The sequence below is a fragment of the Musca vetustissima genome, unplaced genomic scaffold (assembly GCF_032173495.1).
Source record: "Musca vetustissima isolate MV318-11 ecotype Yass unplaced genomic scaffold, APGP_CSIRO_Mvet_v1 utg3339, whole genome shotgun sequence".
NCBI classification, from domain to species: domain Eukaryota; kingdom Metazoa; phylum Arthropoda; class Insecta; order Diptera; family Muscidae; genus Musca; species Musca vetustissima.
The window spans coordinates 184,436-202,104 of NW_026876688.1; the positions used below are offsets into that span (position 1 = coordinate 184,436).

The 17,669-nt window shown below is 34.2% G+C and overlaps 1 protein-coding gene across 1 annotated transcript; it reads right to left on the reverse strand.

Annotated features, from left to right (window-relative positions):
- Positions 1-590: 590 nt before the first annotated feature.
- LOC133321276 (protein zntC-like) lies at positions 591-8,884 on the reverse strand. Its single transcript, XM_061530373.1, has 2 exons — positions 7,630-8,884; positions 591-700 (listed from the first exon to the last, which is right to left on the reverse strand). The coding sequence occupies exons 1-2, from the start codon at positions 8,882-8,884 to the stop codon at positions 591-593; spliced, it is 1,365 nt and encodes a 454-aa protein (XP_061386357.1).
- Between the last annotated feature and the right edge of the window lie 8,785 nt (positions 8,885-17,669).

Genomic DNA, 17,669 nt, shown 5'->3' on the forward strand with positions numbered 1-17,669 from the left:
ATGTTCTTCCCCTCATTCACCATTAAGTCATGGCTGTTCGGCTTGCTATGTCTTTTATTGGGGATTTTTTTTTCAATTTTCCTGGGGTGTTATTTTGGTGTCTAAAGTTTCGTATGTGTTTCCCCTCCACCTAACCACAATCCAGGTGATGAAATGAATATTTCAAAAGATGTTTTTGGGGATTTTTTCGTATAGGTAACCTCCTCCTCTTTATGAAGTCATCCGTCATGTTTTTTTTCCTCGCGTATTGAAATCAGTCATATTTTCTGCTTTAAGTCCGATTTAAAATGCACATTATTTTACAATTAGTAATACTATTTATTTTTTCTCTCGTTTTTCTTTTACTCTATTTTTTTATTTATTTTTTTTTCATTTTAATTTTTGTATTTTTTTACAATCGATCTTAATCATCGTTTTTGTTTCATTTTTTTATTACTTAAAACTAGAAAATATCACATGTTATTCATGTTTTATATATATATGTATGTACGTATATTTATGTATAAATACTAACTAATCGTATGTCGGCTAATAGGTATTAGCCAATCTCTATATTTTTGTGTTCTGCAACAGTCACAGGCAGTCGTCGTCTATGCTGTAAATTTGCTTGTTGTTGCTGTGGCCAACTCTAGTAGTTTTGTCGTTGTGGTTTCTACATCTATTGCAGGACATCCGTCATGGTCATGATCATGACCTTCTCCTGGAAAATAAGAAAGAAATGGAAAATTATTTATTTATTAAATAAATAGAAAAATAAAAATAGGCGTCGAATTTTGAACATCTTTTTCCATCTCCAACCAATAGGCGTGAATTTTTTGGTCGTACTTTTTTTCTATAGAAAAAAATTCGTAGACGCTCAGGTCGGAGTTTTTTTTCTATAGACCCTCAAGTTGGAGTTTTTTTTTCTATAGAAAAAAATTCGTAGACCTTCAGCTCGTAGTTTTTTTTTCTATAGAAAAAAATTCGTAGACCCTCAGGTCGGAGTTTTTTTTTCTGTAGAAAAACATTCGTAGACCCTCAGGTCGGAGTTTTTTTCTCTGTAGAAAAACATTCGTAGACCCTCAGGTCGGAGTTTTTTTCTCTGTAGAAAAACATTCGTAGACCCTCAGGTCGGAGTTTTTTTCTCTGTAGAAAAACATTCGTAGACCCTCAGGTCGGAGTTTTTTTCTATAGAAAAAAATTCGTAGACCCTCAGGTCGGGGTTTTTTCAATAGAAACAAATTCGTAGACCCTCAGGTCGGAGTTTTTTCTATAGAAAAAATTATTTATTTTTTGATGGAACTAATCATCAGGGCAATTGCCTATCATTATCCGAATTTTAACAGATAATCTTAACTGAGAAAGTGCGCATGCTAATGAATAGAAACCTCAATAACTTAAATGCAATTGATTAAAATTCTGGGATACGAAGTTCAATGACTTTTTAATCTAAATTATAATTCCTAAAGCCGAGTACTTCTTTTGTTTCAATATTTGTTGTCACCTGCCACTCCAAGGAGTAAACTTTTAAATACATTTTTTGTTTCAATATTTAAGTAAAATTTATGACAAGCACTTGTTTATTTTCCATGCAAAGAAAACAAAACTCAACACATTTCGTCATAGATAATAACAAATTTCGAGAGGTAGGTGTATGGTAAATCAAAAACGTGTCTATACCCCTTCCGTCCTCTAGTCCACACATTGGTCATATCTCCAAGTGGCAGTGCATTTCATTCGATATTATTTTTTATTGTTGTTATTACATTAAAACATTGTTGTTATCTCCTTTGGCAACTTAATTTAGCGCAAAAATTCTGTGGATACAGACGAACAGACAGACAGTGAGACAAAAATTCGTTAGGTAAATACTACTTGTCGAGAAGTACGTACACAGTACTACAGATGTTATCTGGGGATTTTTTTTTCGTTTCATAAAAAATGTCAGTTGTCAAGATTGTTAGGAAACATATCAGGTGAAGGAATTATATTCAAACATCATTCACATTGCTGCAAATTTGAAATGAAGGCTTTAAATTAAATGTGAAAAATTATCGAATAAAATTGTAGGTGTTGGCTGGGTCGGTATTTTAAATAATGTCTTTGAAATCGGGCCACCACCAGTTTGACATGTGACATAAATAGATTATTGTCTATTTTAATTTAATAATATTTTAAATTATGATATTTCATCAAATGGAAAGCTTTGATTATTTATAGTTTGCCGCCAATTTTACCGAAGATAAAATTTTGGACATTTTTGTTATTCAAAGGGATAAAAACCTCAGAACTGAGATTCTACCAATTTTGTATAGAAAAACCTCCGACCTGAAGGCCTACGATTTTTTATAGAAAAAACTCTGACTGAGACTCTACGAATATTTTTCTATAGAAAAAGCACCCAGATAGGGGTCTAAAATTTGTTTCTATAGAAGAAACTTTGACTTAATGTTCTAAGATTTTTTTGCTATAGAAAAAAAACCGACCTGAGGGTCTATGAATTTTTTTCTATAGAAAAAAAAACGACCTGAGGGTCTACGAATTTTTTTTCTATAGAAAAAATCCGACTTGAGGGTCTACGAATTTTTTTCTATACCCTTCACCACACTGTGGTACAGGGTATTATGTCTTTGTGCATATGTTTGTAACAGGCAAAAGGAAACGAGATATACACACGGTTCCTTATGAGAATATTTATAGAATCACTTTCTAAGTCGATTTATGCATGTCCGTCCGTCCGCCCGTCTGTAGATGTTAAATTGTAAACAAAGTACAGGTCGCATTTATGATCCGATTTGGTTGAAATTTGGTACAGCTCACTTATTTGGCCCAAGCACGAACCCTATTGAAATTAAAGGAAATCGAATCAGATTTAGATATAGCTCACGTATACGGGGCACCAAAGTCCCTACATATCTTTCGATTTGCACGAAATTTGGCATAGGATACTGAATTAGGCCCAGAATGATATGTGCTAAGTTTCGGAAAATTCGGTTCAGATTTTAGATATAGCTTTGTCCGATTTTATGTAAATGGTGCACCAAAGTCCCTATATATCTTTCGACTCGCGCGAAATTTTGCATAGCGTACTGAATTGAGGCTAGAATGATGTGTGTCAAGTTTCGAGAAAATCGGGTCAGATTTAGATAGAGCTCTCGTATATAGTTTCGTCCGATTTAAGGTAAACGGAGCACCAATGTCCCTTCATATCTTTCGATTTGCACGAAATTTGCCAGAGGGTACTGAATTAGGCCCAGAATGATATGTGCTAAGTTTCGGGAAATTCGGTTCAGATTTAGATATAGCTCCCATATATAGCTTTGTCCGATTTTATGTAAATGGTGCACCAAAGTCCCTATATATCTTTCGATTTGTACGAAATTTGGCATAGAGTACTGAATTAGGTCCAGAATGATGTGTGCCAAGTTTTGAGAAAATCGGGTCAGATTTAAATATAGCTCTCATATATATTTTCGTCCGATTTAAGGTAATTGGGGCACCAAAGTCCTTACATATCTGTCGATTTGCACGAAATTTGCCATAGGTTACTAACATAGGTCCAGAATGTTGTATGCTAAGTTTCGTGAAAATCGGTATATATTTAGATTTAGCTCCCATATATATTTTTGTCCGATTTAATGTAAATTGTGCACTAAAGACCCAAAGTTTGGCCGACCGGTACACAATTTTGTACAATGTATTGAAGTTACGCTAATTGAATGTTTTGTACCTTGAAGTATTTCTAACAACCTCTTTTATATATTTGTTCTCTCATGACAGGTGTATTCACAGAAATTTTCTCTGTATTTGGATTTACACTTGATGTTGTTGTTGTTCTGCATGTTCATGGGAAATTTCGTGCCTTTGAAATGGAAATCTGTCCCTACAATAGCTCGTGTGTTAAGTTTCGAGAAAATCGGGTTAGATTTAGATTGAGGTTCGTTCAATATCATTTCAATGTTCCTTCGAAAAGGCCAAGGCGTCTGTTATGTAGGATACATATGTAGAACATACCCAAAGTGGAAAAGGATATTATATAGTCGGCCCAGTCCGACTTTACTACTTTTCTTACTGGTTTTCTATAGAAAAAAACTCGGATCTATGGTCTACAATTTTTTCTTATGGAATACACGCTTTTGGGTTGGTCTTAATTTTTTTTTTTAATTCACGCCATATTTAAAAAAATTCACAAGTTTTAAGTGAATGCACATGAATTATATCATCATTTATCTGCTGCTGTGGACGCTCTATCTTGTATTCATAAATTCAAATAATATTTGAATGAAAAAAGTCGTTGCACTACAACAACAACAACGACGTCAAACAACTGACATTTCAAATAACTCTCCCAGGGATAAAAACACAATATTTATTGTTAGAGATAATTGTCCGGACACCTAAGGCCGATAACATAATTTCATTAGGTAGTGGTGGGGTTTAGTTGATATAAATCGTAAACTTTTTTCGTGATACTTTCTAAAAATATATTACCAAAATTTAATCAGATTTAATCGGGTTCCTTTATGTCAATTGACGTCTGCCGTTTTTCGTTTCGACTGCAGAACAAAAAAAGATCGAAAATCAACTAGTCATTGACAATAAACTGACCGATAAGATTTGAAATATGAATCTGAAATTAGGTAAAATTAAACATATATATTTAATTTAAAATATAGAAAGTTCCCATCACATAGGGTGGAGGTTCTTCCCTGTCAGACTTTAATATTTCCAATTATGTTCTCTTACCTTCCGTGTAACTAAAAAATAAACCCTTAGGGCTTGTTAATTTATAATACTGAGTGGATGACGTTCAGTTCGTGTGAATCTTTAACCAAAAGCTTAGCGTCTTCCAATCTGAAGTGACTTCCGTATTGAACACAGTTTCCTATTTATGGTCATAGCACCAACCAGTCTTAATTTGAATCACTCATTTTAGGTTCTGTCGTGTGCCTTATTGTGCGGCGCGCGTCTCAAAGATTTCCGTTGTTATACCTAGTTAATATTCAAATAGCAGACAAAAAAACAAAACCCGAACCAACCTCAACGTGTGTTATGGATTACTAATTGTCCAAAAAGAAAAACACTAACAAAAAATACAAAAACAATAAAAGAATTATTATTTTTTTATTGTTGTTGCCACCTTAATGAACCTCCGAAGTGTTTTTTTTTTTATATAAAAAATTATCGAAATCATTTGTAGAACACAACCCACTACAGGAGATAAGAATAATTTCGTTTTTGTTTTTTTTGGTTGTTGTTTTCTTACGAAACCCTAACAACACCTCGAAGAGGTATGCACCCACTCGATCGTTAATGATGGACGTTAATTCAAAATGGAGTCGCTACAATAACTCTTTAACTTTTCGTGTTATATATATTTTTTGTTGTTTGCCTTTCCTCAATCGACGCCGTGTGATGTTTTTCTCAGTGCCGTCGATTAAATTGTTTGTACACTTGAAGGGTTTCGAAAAAAAAAACAAAATATTTTTTCCAACTGATATCTCGGTTGGTACTATAAATCTTGAGATATGCAAACGTGAAGATAACAATTCTGCATTGCGATAACTCGTTAAGTATTGGAGGTTATTTCGCATAATTTTATGGACTATGAACAAACCAAAAACCAGAGGTCTGTGAATTTGTTCTATAGAAGAAAATAATAAAAAAAACTAAAATCTGCGGAGAGCCGATTTGTTTAAGCATTTTCTCAATTCCTACAAGAGGCGTTGATTTTTTAAAAATATTTTTTTTATGATTACTCAAGGCGTGGATTTAAAAAAATATATTTTTTTTCAGTGTGGTAAAGGGCATAAATATAGACCCTCAGATCTCTATTTATACCCTTCACCACACTGTGGTACAGGGTATTATGTCTTTGTGCATATGTTTGTAACAGGCGAAAGGTAACGAGATAGACCCATAGTTCCTTTTGAGAATATGCATAGACTCACTTTTTGAATCAATTTATGCATGTCCGTCCATCCGTCTGTCTGTCTGTCCATGTTGAATTGTAAACAAAGTACAGGTCGCACATTGGCACAGCTCATTTATTTGGCCCAAGGACGAAATCTCTAGAAATTGGGAAAAATCGGTTCAGATTTAGATATAGCTCCCATATATATTTTCGTCCGATTTCGTCCGATGTCAATATTGCACAAAAGTCCCAATATATCTTTCGATTTGCACGAAATTTGGCACATCCTACTGAATTAAGCCTAGAATGATGTGTGCTAAATTTCGTAAAAATCGGTTCAGATTTAGATATAGCTTCCATATATATCTTCGCCCGATTTTATGTAAATGGTGCACTAAAGTCCCTATATATCTTTCGATTTGCACGGAATTTGGCTCTTCATACTGAATTAAGCATAGATCGATGTGTGCTAAGTTTCGTGAAAATCGGTTCTGTTTTAGATATAGCTCCCATATACATTTTTGTCCGATTTTATGTAAATGTTGCACTAAAGTCCCTATATATCTTATGATGTGCACGAAATTTGGCATAACGTAATGATATAGGCCTAGAATGAGGTGTGCTAAGTTTCGTGAAAATCGGTTCAGATTTATATATAGCTCACATATATATTTTTGTCCGATTTAATGTTAATTTTGCACCAAAGTCCCTTAATATCTTTCGATTTGCATGAAATTTGGCACGGCGTAATGAATTAGCTCTAGAATGATGTGTGTTAAGTTTCCTGAAAATCGGTTCAGATTTAAATATAGCTCCCATATATATATTTTCGTCCGATTTAAGGCAAACGGTGTACCACAGTTCCTCAATGTCTTTCGGTTTGCACGAAATTTGGCCCAGCGTAATGAATTAGGTCTAGAATGTTGTGTATTAAGTTTCCTGAAATCGGTTCAGATTTAGATATAACTTCTATATCTGATCAAATGAAAAATTTAGTATCGGCTGCAGAATGACATGTTTATGGATCCAATTTCAGTTTACTGGTCCTTTAAAAATGCGACGTCTGTTGGGATTCATATTTTGAATATACTCAAAGTGGTGAAGGGTATCATATAGTCGGCCCCGCCCGACTTTACTTCTTTCCTTACTGGTTTTCTATAGAAAAAACTTCGACCTGAGGTCTAGGATTTTTTTTTATAGAAAAAACTCCGACCTGAGGGTCTACAATTTTCCGAGCTGAAGGTCTGCTAAATTTTTGCCTATAGAAAGAACCGACATGAGGATTTCCGATTTTTTTTATAGAAAAAAAACTCTTATCTGAGGATATACGATTTTTTCGATCTGGGGGTCTAAGATTTTTTATATAAAAGTTCGACTTCAGTGATTGCGATTTCATTATAGACAAAACTCCGAAATAAAAAATATTCTTTAAAAAATCCAAGCATTGATAAGGCCTTGAAAAAAATATATTTTTTTTAAATTCACGCCTTAAAATAGCCCTGAAAATTTGTTCTTATATCTAATATCTAAATCTACTGCAATTTATTTCAATTAAAATATGGTCTTGCCCCATTAATCACAATTTTTCCAAACCCTGTATTGTTCGTATTTTCAATAACTGACCAATCCACGTCGTCTTAGGTAATTGGCTGTTATCAATCAATCCATAAATCATTTTTCAATATTATATGGCTGTATATAATTGTATGTGTGTGTGAATGCCTTGTACTACTTACCTATATTTTGTAGACCAAACATTAGGCAAAATCCTATCAGCATGGCTAAAAATGCACCCAATCCGGCATGATTTTTAGAAAGAATTTCAAAGAAGACCACATACAGCAGAGTACCACAGGCAATGCCCTGTAGTATCGCTGAGGGTAAGCTATCCTCTGACGACGAAGAATCATGACTTATGGCCAGACCGATGGCCACACCAATTGGACTGACAATGGCAAAGGTGATGGTATAGATCGCAGCCAGAATGGGTTTGGTACGTGCCACAATTAGTTCCACGCCCACACAGAAAGCCAATACCAATTTGTGGGCTGAGACAGCGGCAAAGAGAAACCAAACCGACGACGTGCTATCTTCGAGACCAATGGCCAATCCTTCAAAGACTTCGTGCAGAGAGAGGGCCAAGACAATACCCAAACCGCGCAGCGAAGAGCTGACCACATTTTCATCACCATTTCCAGAGTCGAGAGGCAAATGTGAATGGCCGTGGCCACCGTGGTCGTGATGCTGATGATCGTTGGCATGATTGTCATGATGGTGTTTGGGTGTGGGGCAGGGTGACTTGGTCGGTTCCAATTGCAGGTCGCTGTGTTTTTCACAACCCGATTCGCCGATGAGGTGATTCACATTTAGCGTCGACTGCAGATAGCTGGGATTTTCATAACTTCCATTGCCGTTGGCGGCCATGACCTCAACACTTTTAATGGTGCCCGCCACATTGTCCTCCGCGACATAATCATGATTCTTCTTGCGTCCTCCCTTAACCAGAACACTGTTGCGAACACTGTGACCCCTCTCGAACGCCGCCACCACACAATCATCTTCGTCGGCATTGTGGGGCTTGTGCGAAGTCTTGTGACGATGCAGATACATGTGGACACACTCTTCGATGAGGTACATTAAGAAGAAACCTGCACACATTAAAACTTCGGCCACACCGAAATTTGTCTCGCCCATTTGTCCACAGCTCTGAAGATGTTCCACCACCTCCTGCACTTCGGGCAGCAGGTGGACGAATGTTGTGGCCAGCAGTACACCACCACCAAAATACAACAGATATTGGACGACACGAGCCGAACGGGATTCGGGTTTCTTTTCGGTCCACTTCAGCCAATAGTTCAATAAGAATGGAATGCAGCCGAATATGACTGTGGCGCAGAAGAGAGAGGCCATGGCCAAACATTTGGCAACCAACAGATCATGTTCATCGGAAGCTGTTTCGGCAGGATGGTCATGATCGTGATCGTGGTCCATGTTTTTTGTTTTTTTTTTTTTTATAAATTTTACCACTAACAACAACTTCAAGTGTGTTTAAACAATGTCGTTAAACAATTTTCTTTTCTTTTTTCACTTTCCCGAGTTGTTTTTAAATTTTGTTGTTGTTATTGCTTTTTTATGTTGTCGTTTTTATTTCGGATGTTTATTTTTTTATTTTTATTTTTATTATTATTTTTTTTTTTGAAAACTTGTTTCTTCGTTAGTGGTTTCCGTTTAACAAACAAACAAAAAATAAAACCGTTGCAAAGGTCTAACCTCGTAGACCTTTCGCAAACTACTGATCGTTTAACTTAGTGTTAACGGTTATTTTAAACGAGCAACATAACACTTTATACTCTCCCACTCTTTATCTTTCGCTCTCCACAATTACGGCTACGAACATAAACAACTACAGAGAGTGTCAATCGTAGTTAAGTACCTTAAGCTTATCGATACTGCACAGATTGCTGCACAGTGTTTGGAAGTAAACGAGATCGAGGACTATTGGATTTTTTTGAAGAATGTTTTTTTATGTTCTAACAAAGGCATGGATTTTAGACGAATATTTGAAGGTCTCTTTTTAAGCGTGAAGTTATTTAACAAATAATTTAAGGCCTATTTTTAAGCGTGGAGTTTTTATACCCTTCACCACACTGTGGTACAGGGTATTATGTCTTTGTGCATATGTTTGTAACAGGCAAAAGGAAACGAGGTAGACCCATGGTTCCTTTTGAGAATATGCATAGAATCAATTTCTGAGTCGATTTATGCATGTCCGTCTGTCTGCCCGTCCGTATGTTGATGTTAAATTGTAAACAAAGTACGGGTCGCATTTATCATCCGATTTGGATGAAAATTTGGCACAGCTCATTTATTTGGCCCAAGGACGAACCCTATTGAAATTGGGAAAAATCGGTTCAGATTTAGATATAGCTCCCATATATATTTTCGTCCGATTTAAGGTAAATGGTGCGCCAAAGTCCCTAAATATCTTTCGATTTGCACGAAATTTGGCATAGCTTGCTAAATGGAGTCTATAATAATGTGTGCTAAGTTTCGATGTTCACGGTTTAGATTTAGATATAGCTCCCATATATATTTTCGTCCGATTTAAGGTAAGTGGTGCGCCAAAGTCCCTAAATATATTTCGATTTGTACGAAATTTGTCATAGCTTGCTAAATGTCTACAATAATTTGTGCTAAATTCGTGAAAATCGGTTCCGATTTAGATATAGTTCCCATATATATTTTCGTCCGATTTAAGGTAAATGGTGTGCCAAAGTCCCTAAATATCTTTCGATTTGCATGAAATTTGTCATAGCTTGCTAAGTGGAGTCTATAATAATTTGTGCTAAGTGTCGTGAAAATCGGTTCCGATTTAGATATAGCTCACATATATATTTTCGTCCGATTTAAGGTAAATGGTGCGCCAAAGTCTCTAAATATCTTTCGATTTGTACGAAATTTGGCATAGCTTGCTAAATGGAGTCTATAATAATGTGTGGTAAGCTTTGTGAAAATCGGTTCCGATTTAGATATAGCTCACATATATATTTTCGTCCGATTTAAGGTAAATGGTGCACCAAAGTTCAATTTCATGTCAATGTTTTTTCGAAAAGTCTTTTAAGTGACTTTGTAGAATATACCCAAAGTGGTGAAGGGTATCACAAAGTCCCAGTCTTTCGAGTTGCACGAAATTTGGCTTAGCTGGTTTAAGAATATTTTTGAGGTATATATTTAGGTTTGAATTTTTAAAATATATTTATAATATTTTTAAAGGCCTATTTATAGGTGTGGATTTTTAAAGAATATTTATACCCTACACGAAATTTATGTTGTAAGTGGGTATTAATTTGTGCTTTGTGCAGCCCCAAGAGTTTGTAACGCCATATATATTATTCCTAGACCCACCTTTAAGTATACCAAAGTTCAATTTCATGTCATATCTCGACTAAGTCTGTTAGGTGACTTTGTAGAATATACCCAAAGTGTGTATCCGTCCGTCCGTCTGTCCATTATAACTTGTAAACATTATAACTGGGTATATATTTAGGCCGCAATTTTAATACGTATAATATTTTTAAATGCCTATTTATAGGTGTGGATTTTTAAAGAATATTTTTAATGTATATTTTTTTAATTTAAAAATCGGTCAATATTTAGCGGGTCAAATGGACACTGAGTTTTGTGTGAAAAATTACAAAATCCACAATTGAAATCCGAACATAACAACACAACCCACGGTGGAGGTCAAGAGAGTGCAAATATTGCCCAAGATCAGAATATAGAATAACACAAAGTTAGTGGAAGTTTTTTAAGGCCCTAACAAAGTTGTGGACTTTTTTAATGTATATATTTTTTTTAATTTTAAAGAATATTTGTTAAGGTCTATTTGAGGCGTAGATCTTTAAGGCCCTAAACAAGATTTGGATGTTTTAAAGAATATTTTTAAGGCCCTAACAAAGGCACGTTTTTTTAAAGAATATTTGAAAGGCGTGGATTTTTTTAAGAATATTTTCAAGACTAACAAAGGCGTGTTTTTTTAAAAATGTTTTTTTTTTCAAGGTTCCTATAAGGCGGGGATTTAGAAGGAAGGCTTCTATAAGGCGAGCATTTTTTCTATAAAAGTAATAAAGTAGTAGTAACACTGTGGTATGTTTGTGCTCTCATTGACTCCCTCTCTTTCTCTCACAGTCTCTCCAAACATGTTGACTTGCTCACTCTATATTTGTCCCAGTCTCATTACTCCCCGAGAATGTTAGTTTTTATTGGTCTCTGTTGCGATGTTGTTAGCTGATATTCGTTCGTTCGTTCAATCAGTCAGTCAGATCAAAAAACCGCAAAACTATTTTAAGATTTCAAATGTGTGGCGGCATTCTTGTTTTAATTTTTTTTTATTATTTTTGATTTGCCTTTTGTTATGATTGATTGACGGAATAACACCACCCTTCACCTTGCTACTGATTCCTACTTTTACTTGCATTTATGTTTCGTGGTATCATAATCGTCTGGTTCGTAAATGGGTCTAGGCCATGATAGGTGATCGGGTTAGAAATGATTTAATAATTCCACAAGGAATAAATATTATGAGTTTGAGAATTTGAGCGAGAGTGTGTGTGTCGGTATGTTTCATTTGTGTGGCAAACCAGTTTTTGTTTTCATTTTCATTTCAGTCTCCTCAAGCTAAAATATTCAAATAGATATTCTTCTAATTTCTTGTCAGACAACAATATCCGATGAACGCATTCTGGTGTGATAGGAATAAAGTAGACATTTGTGATTGTTGTTCAGTCGTCGTTAGTTGGATATTATTCACGAGATTTTTATTTTATTTTTGTTTGTAAATTAAAAATTCATCAGCTGCCGCCGCCAATAGTTTATTAACCCGAAGTACTTTGTTTTTACAAAAAAATAAACTTGTAGGCGTACTAGAATTATTTGTATTTACCGGGAAATTATTTTTTTGATTTGTTTTAATATTTAATATTAAATAAGTTGAAATAACTGTTCAGATATTATTTATGTACATATATTAAGGGGGGTCGCTGAGGCCAATCGATTTTTTCTATGGAAAAATATTAGTTGAAATATCCAGGCCCAAAAATAGGTCTTGAAAAATATTCTTTAAAAAATCACCGCCTAAAAATAAGACTTAAAAATTTTTTTTTAAAAAATCGACTCTTAAAAAATAAGATTTGAAAACTATTCTTAAAGAAATTCATCCTAAAACCAGTAAGGAAAGTAATAAAGTCAGACTGGGCCGACTATGTGATACCCTTCACCACTTGGCTATATTGTACATATGTATCCTTACAATTATATGTCAATGTTCCCTCATGTCTTTCCGCAACCTATGATAAATTTAATTTCATTCGGGCAGATTTGGAGTCGTCTACGTACCATGGAACAAACCGATTTATATCAAAATTGGTATACGCTATTCGTTGGTGCACCATTTACATTATATCGGACGAAAATATATATGGGAGCTATATCTAAAACTGAACTGATTTTCGCGAAACTTAGCACACATCATTCTAGGCTTAATTCAGTACGCTGAATTAAATCGAACCGTGCAAATCGAAAGATATTTAGGGACTTTGGTGCACTATTTACATTAAATCGAACGAATATATATAGGAGCTATATCTAAATCTAAACCGATGTTCACGAAACTTTACGCACGTCATTCAAGGCCTACTTCAGTACACTATGCCAAATTTTGTGCAAATCGAAAGATATTTAGGGACTTTGGCGCACCATTTACCTTAAATCGGACGAAGATATATATGGAATCTATATCTAAATCTGAACCCATTTTCACGAAACTTAGCAAACGTCATTCTAGGCCTAATTCATTACACTATGCCAAATTTCGTGCACATCGCGAGATATATAGGGACTTTAGTGCACTATTTACATAAAATCGGACGAAAATATATATGGGAGCTATATCTAAATCTGAACCGAACGCTATGCCAAATTTCGTGCAAATCGAAAGACATTTAGGGACTTTGGCGCACCATTTACCTGAAATCGGACGAATATATATATATATATATATATATATAGGAGCTATATCTAAATCTGAACCGATTTTCACGAAACTTAGCACACATCATTCCAGGCCTAATTCAGTACGCTGAATTAAATCGAACCGTGCAAATCGAAAGATATTTAGGGACTTTGGTGCACCATTTACATTAAATCGAACGAATATTTATAGGAGCTATATCTAAACCGATGTTCACGAAACTTTGCGCAAGTCATTCTAGGCCTACTTCAGTACGCTATGCCAAATTTTGTGCAAATCGAAAGATATTTAGGGACTTTGGCACACCATTTACCTTAAATCGGACGGAAAAATATATGGAAGCTATATCTAAATCTGAACCGATGTTCACGAAACTTTACGCACGTCATTCTAGGCCTACTTCAGTACGCTATGCCAAATTTCGTGCAAATCGAAAGACATTTAGGGACTTTGGCGCACCATTTACCTTAAATCGGACGGAAATATATATGGGAGCTATATCTAAATCTGAACCGATTTTCACGAAACTTAGCACACCTCATTCTAGGCTTAATTCAGTACGCTGTACCAAATTTCGTGCAAATCGAAACATATATAGGGACTTTGGTGCACCATTTACATTAAATCGGACGAAAATATATATGGGTGTTATAACTAAATCTGAACCGATTTTTCCCAATTTCAATAGGGTTCGTCTTTGGGCCAAATAAGTGACCTATGCCTAATTTCATCCAATTCGGATCAGAAATGCGACCTGTACTTTGTTTAAAATTTAACATGGACAGACAGACATTTACCTTAAATCGGACGAAAATATATATAGGAGCTATATCTAAATCTGAACCGATTTTCACGAAACTTAGCACACAACATTCTAGGCTTAATTCAGTACGATGTTCCAAATTTCGTGCAAATCGAAACATATATAGAGACTTTGGTGCACCATTTACATTAAATCGGAGCAATATGTATTATGTCCTTGGGCCAAATAAGTGGCCTATGCCTAATTTCACCCAATTCGGATCATAAATGCGACCCGTACTTTGTTTACAATTTAACATGGACAGACAGACAGACGGACGGACGGACATGCATAAATCGACTTAGAAAGTGATTCTATGCATATTCTCAAAAGGAACCATGTGTCTATCTCGTTTCCTTTTGTCGCCTAAAAATAGGCCTTTAAATTATTCTTTAAACTAAATCCACGCCTAAAAATAGGCCTTTAAATTATTCTTTAAACTAAATCCACGCCTAAAAATAGGCCTTTAAATTATTCTTTAAACTAAATCCACGCCTAAAAATAGGCCTTTAAAGTATATTCCACGCCTAAAAATAGGCCTTTAAATTATTCTTTAAACTAAATCCACACCTAAAAATAGGCCTTCAAATTATTCTTTAAACTAAATCCACACCTAAAAATAGGCCTTCAAATTATTCTTTAAACTAAATCCACGCCTAAAAATAGGCCTTTAAATTATTCTTTAAACTAAATCCACGCCTAAAAATAGGCCTTCAAATTAATCTTTAAACTAAATCCACGCCTAAAAATAGGCCTTCAAATTATTCTTTAAACTAAATCCACATCTAAAAATAGGCCTTTAAAGTATTCATTAGACTAAATCCACGCCTAAAAATAGGCCTTTAAAGTATTCTTTAAACTATATCCACGCCTAAAAATAGGCCTTTAAATTATACTTTAGACTAAATCCACGCCTAAAAATAGGCCTTTAAATTATTCTTTAAACTAAATCCACGCCTAAAAATAGGCCTTCAAATTATTCTTTAAACTAAATCCACGTCTAAAAATAGGACTTCAAATTATTCTTTAAACTAAATCCACGCCTATAAATAGGCCTTAAAAAATCATAAATAGGCCTTCAAAATATTCTTAAAAAATCCACGCCTATAAATAGGCCGTAAAAAATCATAAATAGGCCTTCAAAATATTTTTAAAAAATCCACGCCTATAAATAGGCCTTAAAAATCATAAATAGGCCTTCAAAATATTCTTAAAAATCCACGCCTATAAATAGGCATTAAAAAATCATAAATAGACCATCAAAATATTCTTAAAAAATCCACGCCTATAAATAGGCCTTAAAAAATCATAAATAGGCCTTTAAAATATTCTTATAAAATTCACGCCTATAAATTGGACTTAAAAACATAATAAAAATTTATTGTGTCCGCATCAAGTGACGGCTGAAGGGCTTCTCAAACTTTAAACGCGTTTTTCTCTAAACATTTTTTTGCGAATGGCGGGCACGATAACTCAAAAACTAATAATCCAATCGGCTCCAAATTTTGCAACGTTTCTCTGGGAGTGTAAATAGCTCTTTATGAACTAGGATAAAGCCAATCGGTGAAAATCTTCCTTACTTGTTTTTCAACTTGGTTTTTGGTAAAAAATCGGCGATTTACCCAAAATATTTTTTCAAAGGTCCACCATTTTGTTAATTTTAGAGCGAAGTCAATAATCCTAGTTCATACGAGAAAACATGTACTCTTTCTAACACCGTTGGAATTTTCGGATTCCGATGTTCCAGTGAGGAGTTATCATGCCCGCCATCAAAAATAAGGACTTTTCTTTAATTACAAAAACAACAACAAAACAATAACAAAATTTTTTTGTAAATTATTTTTCTTCTCTTTTAAATCTTCAATTATATATGTGCAAAGTTACAAACCTTAACAAGCGTTGGTATAGATTTACCAGCCCATTGAAAATCTTGAAAAAATAAAATCGAGAATGGGGGGGGGTTCCCTTAAACTAAAAAAATCTATGGACCTTATAAGAGCTCTGGAAAAAATATTCTTTGAAAAACCATATCGAAAAGTAGGCCCTGAAAATATTATTTAGAAAAAAAAGTACATCTTGTAAGAGCATTGAAAAATATTCTTTAACACCTAAAAATATGCCTTAAAAAGATTCTTTAAAAACTCCATTCCTTCTAGCCACCTTTAAAAAATATTCATTAAAAATCAGGCCTATAATAGCTCTTGGAAAATGTTCTTCAAAAAAAATCCCAGCAAGGCCTTGAAAATATTCTCACCGACTCTTGGTAATTATTTCTATAACAAAAAGTCCTCATCAAGTCTCGGTGAATTTTTCAATAGGTGATGACATTATGCAGATTTGTAAATTACCCTTTTTCAGGGGGATTTTTTTTCTTTTGTCTTGTCATGTAAGTCTTTGTTCATCAAACTTTAAAGATAGAGATGATTTATCGGTGGTTATGTGCAGGTATGTGTGTATATCATTGCATAATGTAATCGGATACAAATTAAAGGGGGGTGTTGGTATGACAACTTGTCTGTAATTAAATTTTATATAAATAAAGATGATGATGTGGCGGAGGAGGTGAGTTCAATCACTTTATGACAGGGCCTAATCTTATCTTTAACTCACGTTACGCATTTAATTACCATCAATTCGCACATTAGCTACTCTTTAAATACAATAAATATCTCAATTAACAAAAACACACATTTGTCGATTTTTTTTCAAAAATAATTTAATTTATTTTTTTGGCTGGAATATCTAGAAAATAAATTTACACGAGTAACCTAATTTTAATTATTTGTGATAAATATTTGCACACTTGAGACTCTTGGGATTTTATCTTGTCAGTCAACAAAAGGCCTTAAAGTGACAAGGACGTTATCTGCGGTGAAATGAATTAATGTTTAATTTTAGTTATTCTATTGTATTTCAAAGGAAAAAATATTAACATCTGGTTACAGTTTTTTTACTATATACAAATTTCTTGGAATTTTTCGAAAAGCTCTTATAGACACGGATTTTTAAAAATTATTTTGGACTTTTAAAAAGTGTGGATTTTTAAAGACAATTTTTTAAAGCCAATTATTTGGCGGGGATTTTTTGAAGAATTTTTTTTAGGCCTAAAAAAGGCGAAACAAGGCCTAAACAAGGCGTGGATTTTTTTAAAGAATATTTTTTCAAGACCTAAACAAAGCCTGGATTTTTTAAGGAATATTTTTTCAAGGCCTAAACAAGGCGTGGATTTTTTAAAGAATATTTTTTCAAGGCCTAAACAAGGCGTGGATTTTTTAAAGAATATTTTTTCAAGGCCTAAACAAGGCGTGGATTTTTTAAAGAATATTTTTTCAAGGCCTAAACAAGGCGTGGATTTTTTAAAGAATATTTTTTCAAGGCCTAAACAAGGCGTGGATTTTTTAAAGTATATTTTTTTAAGGCATAAACAAGGCGTGGATTTTTTAAAG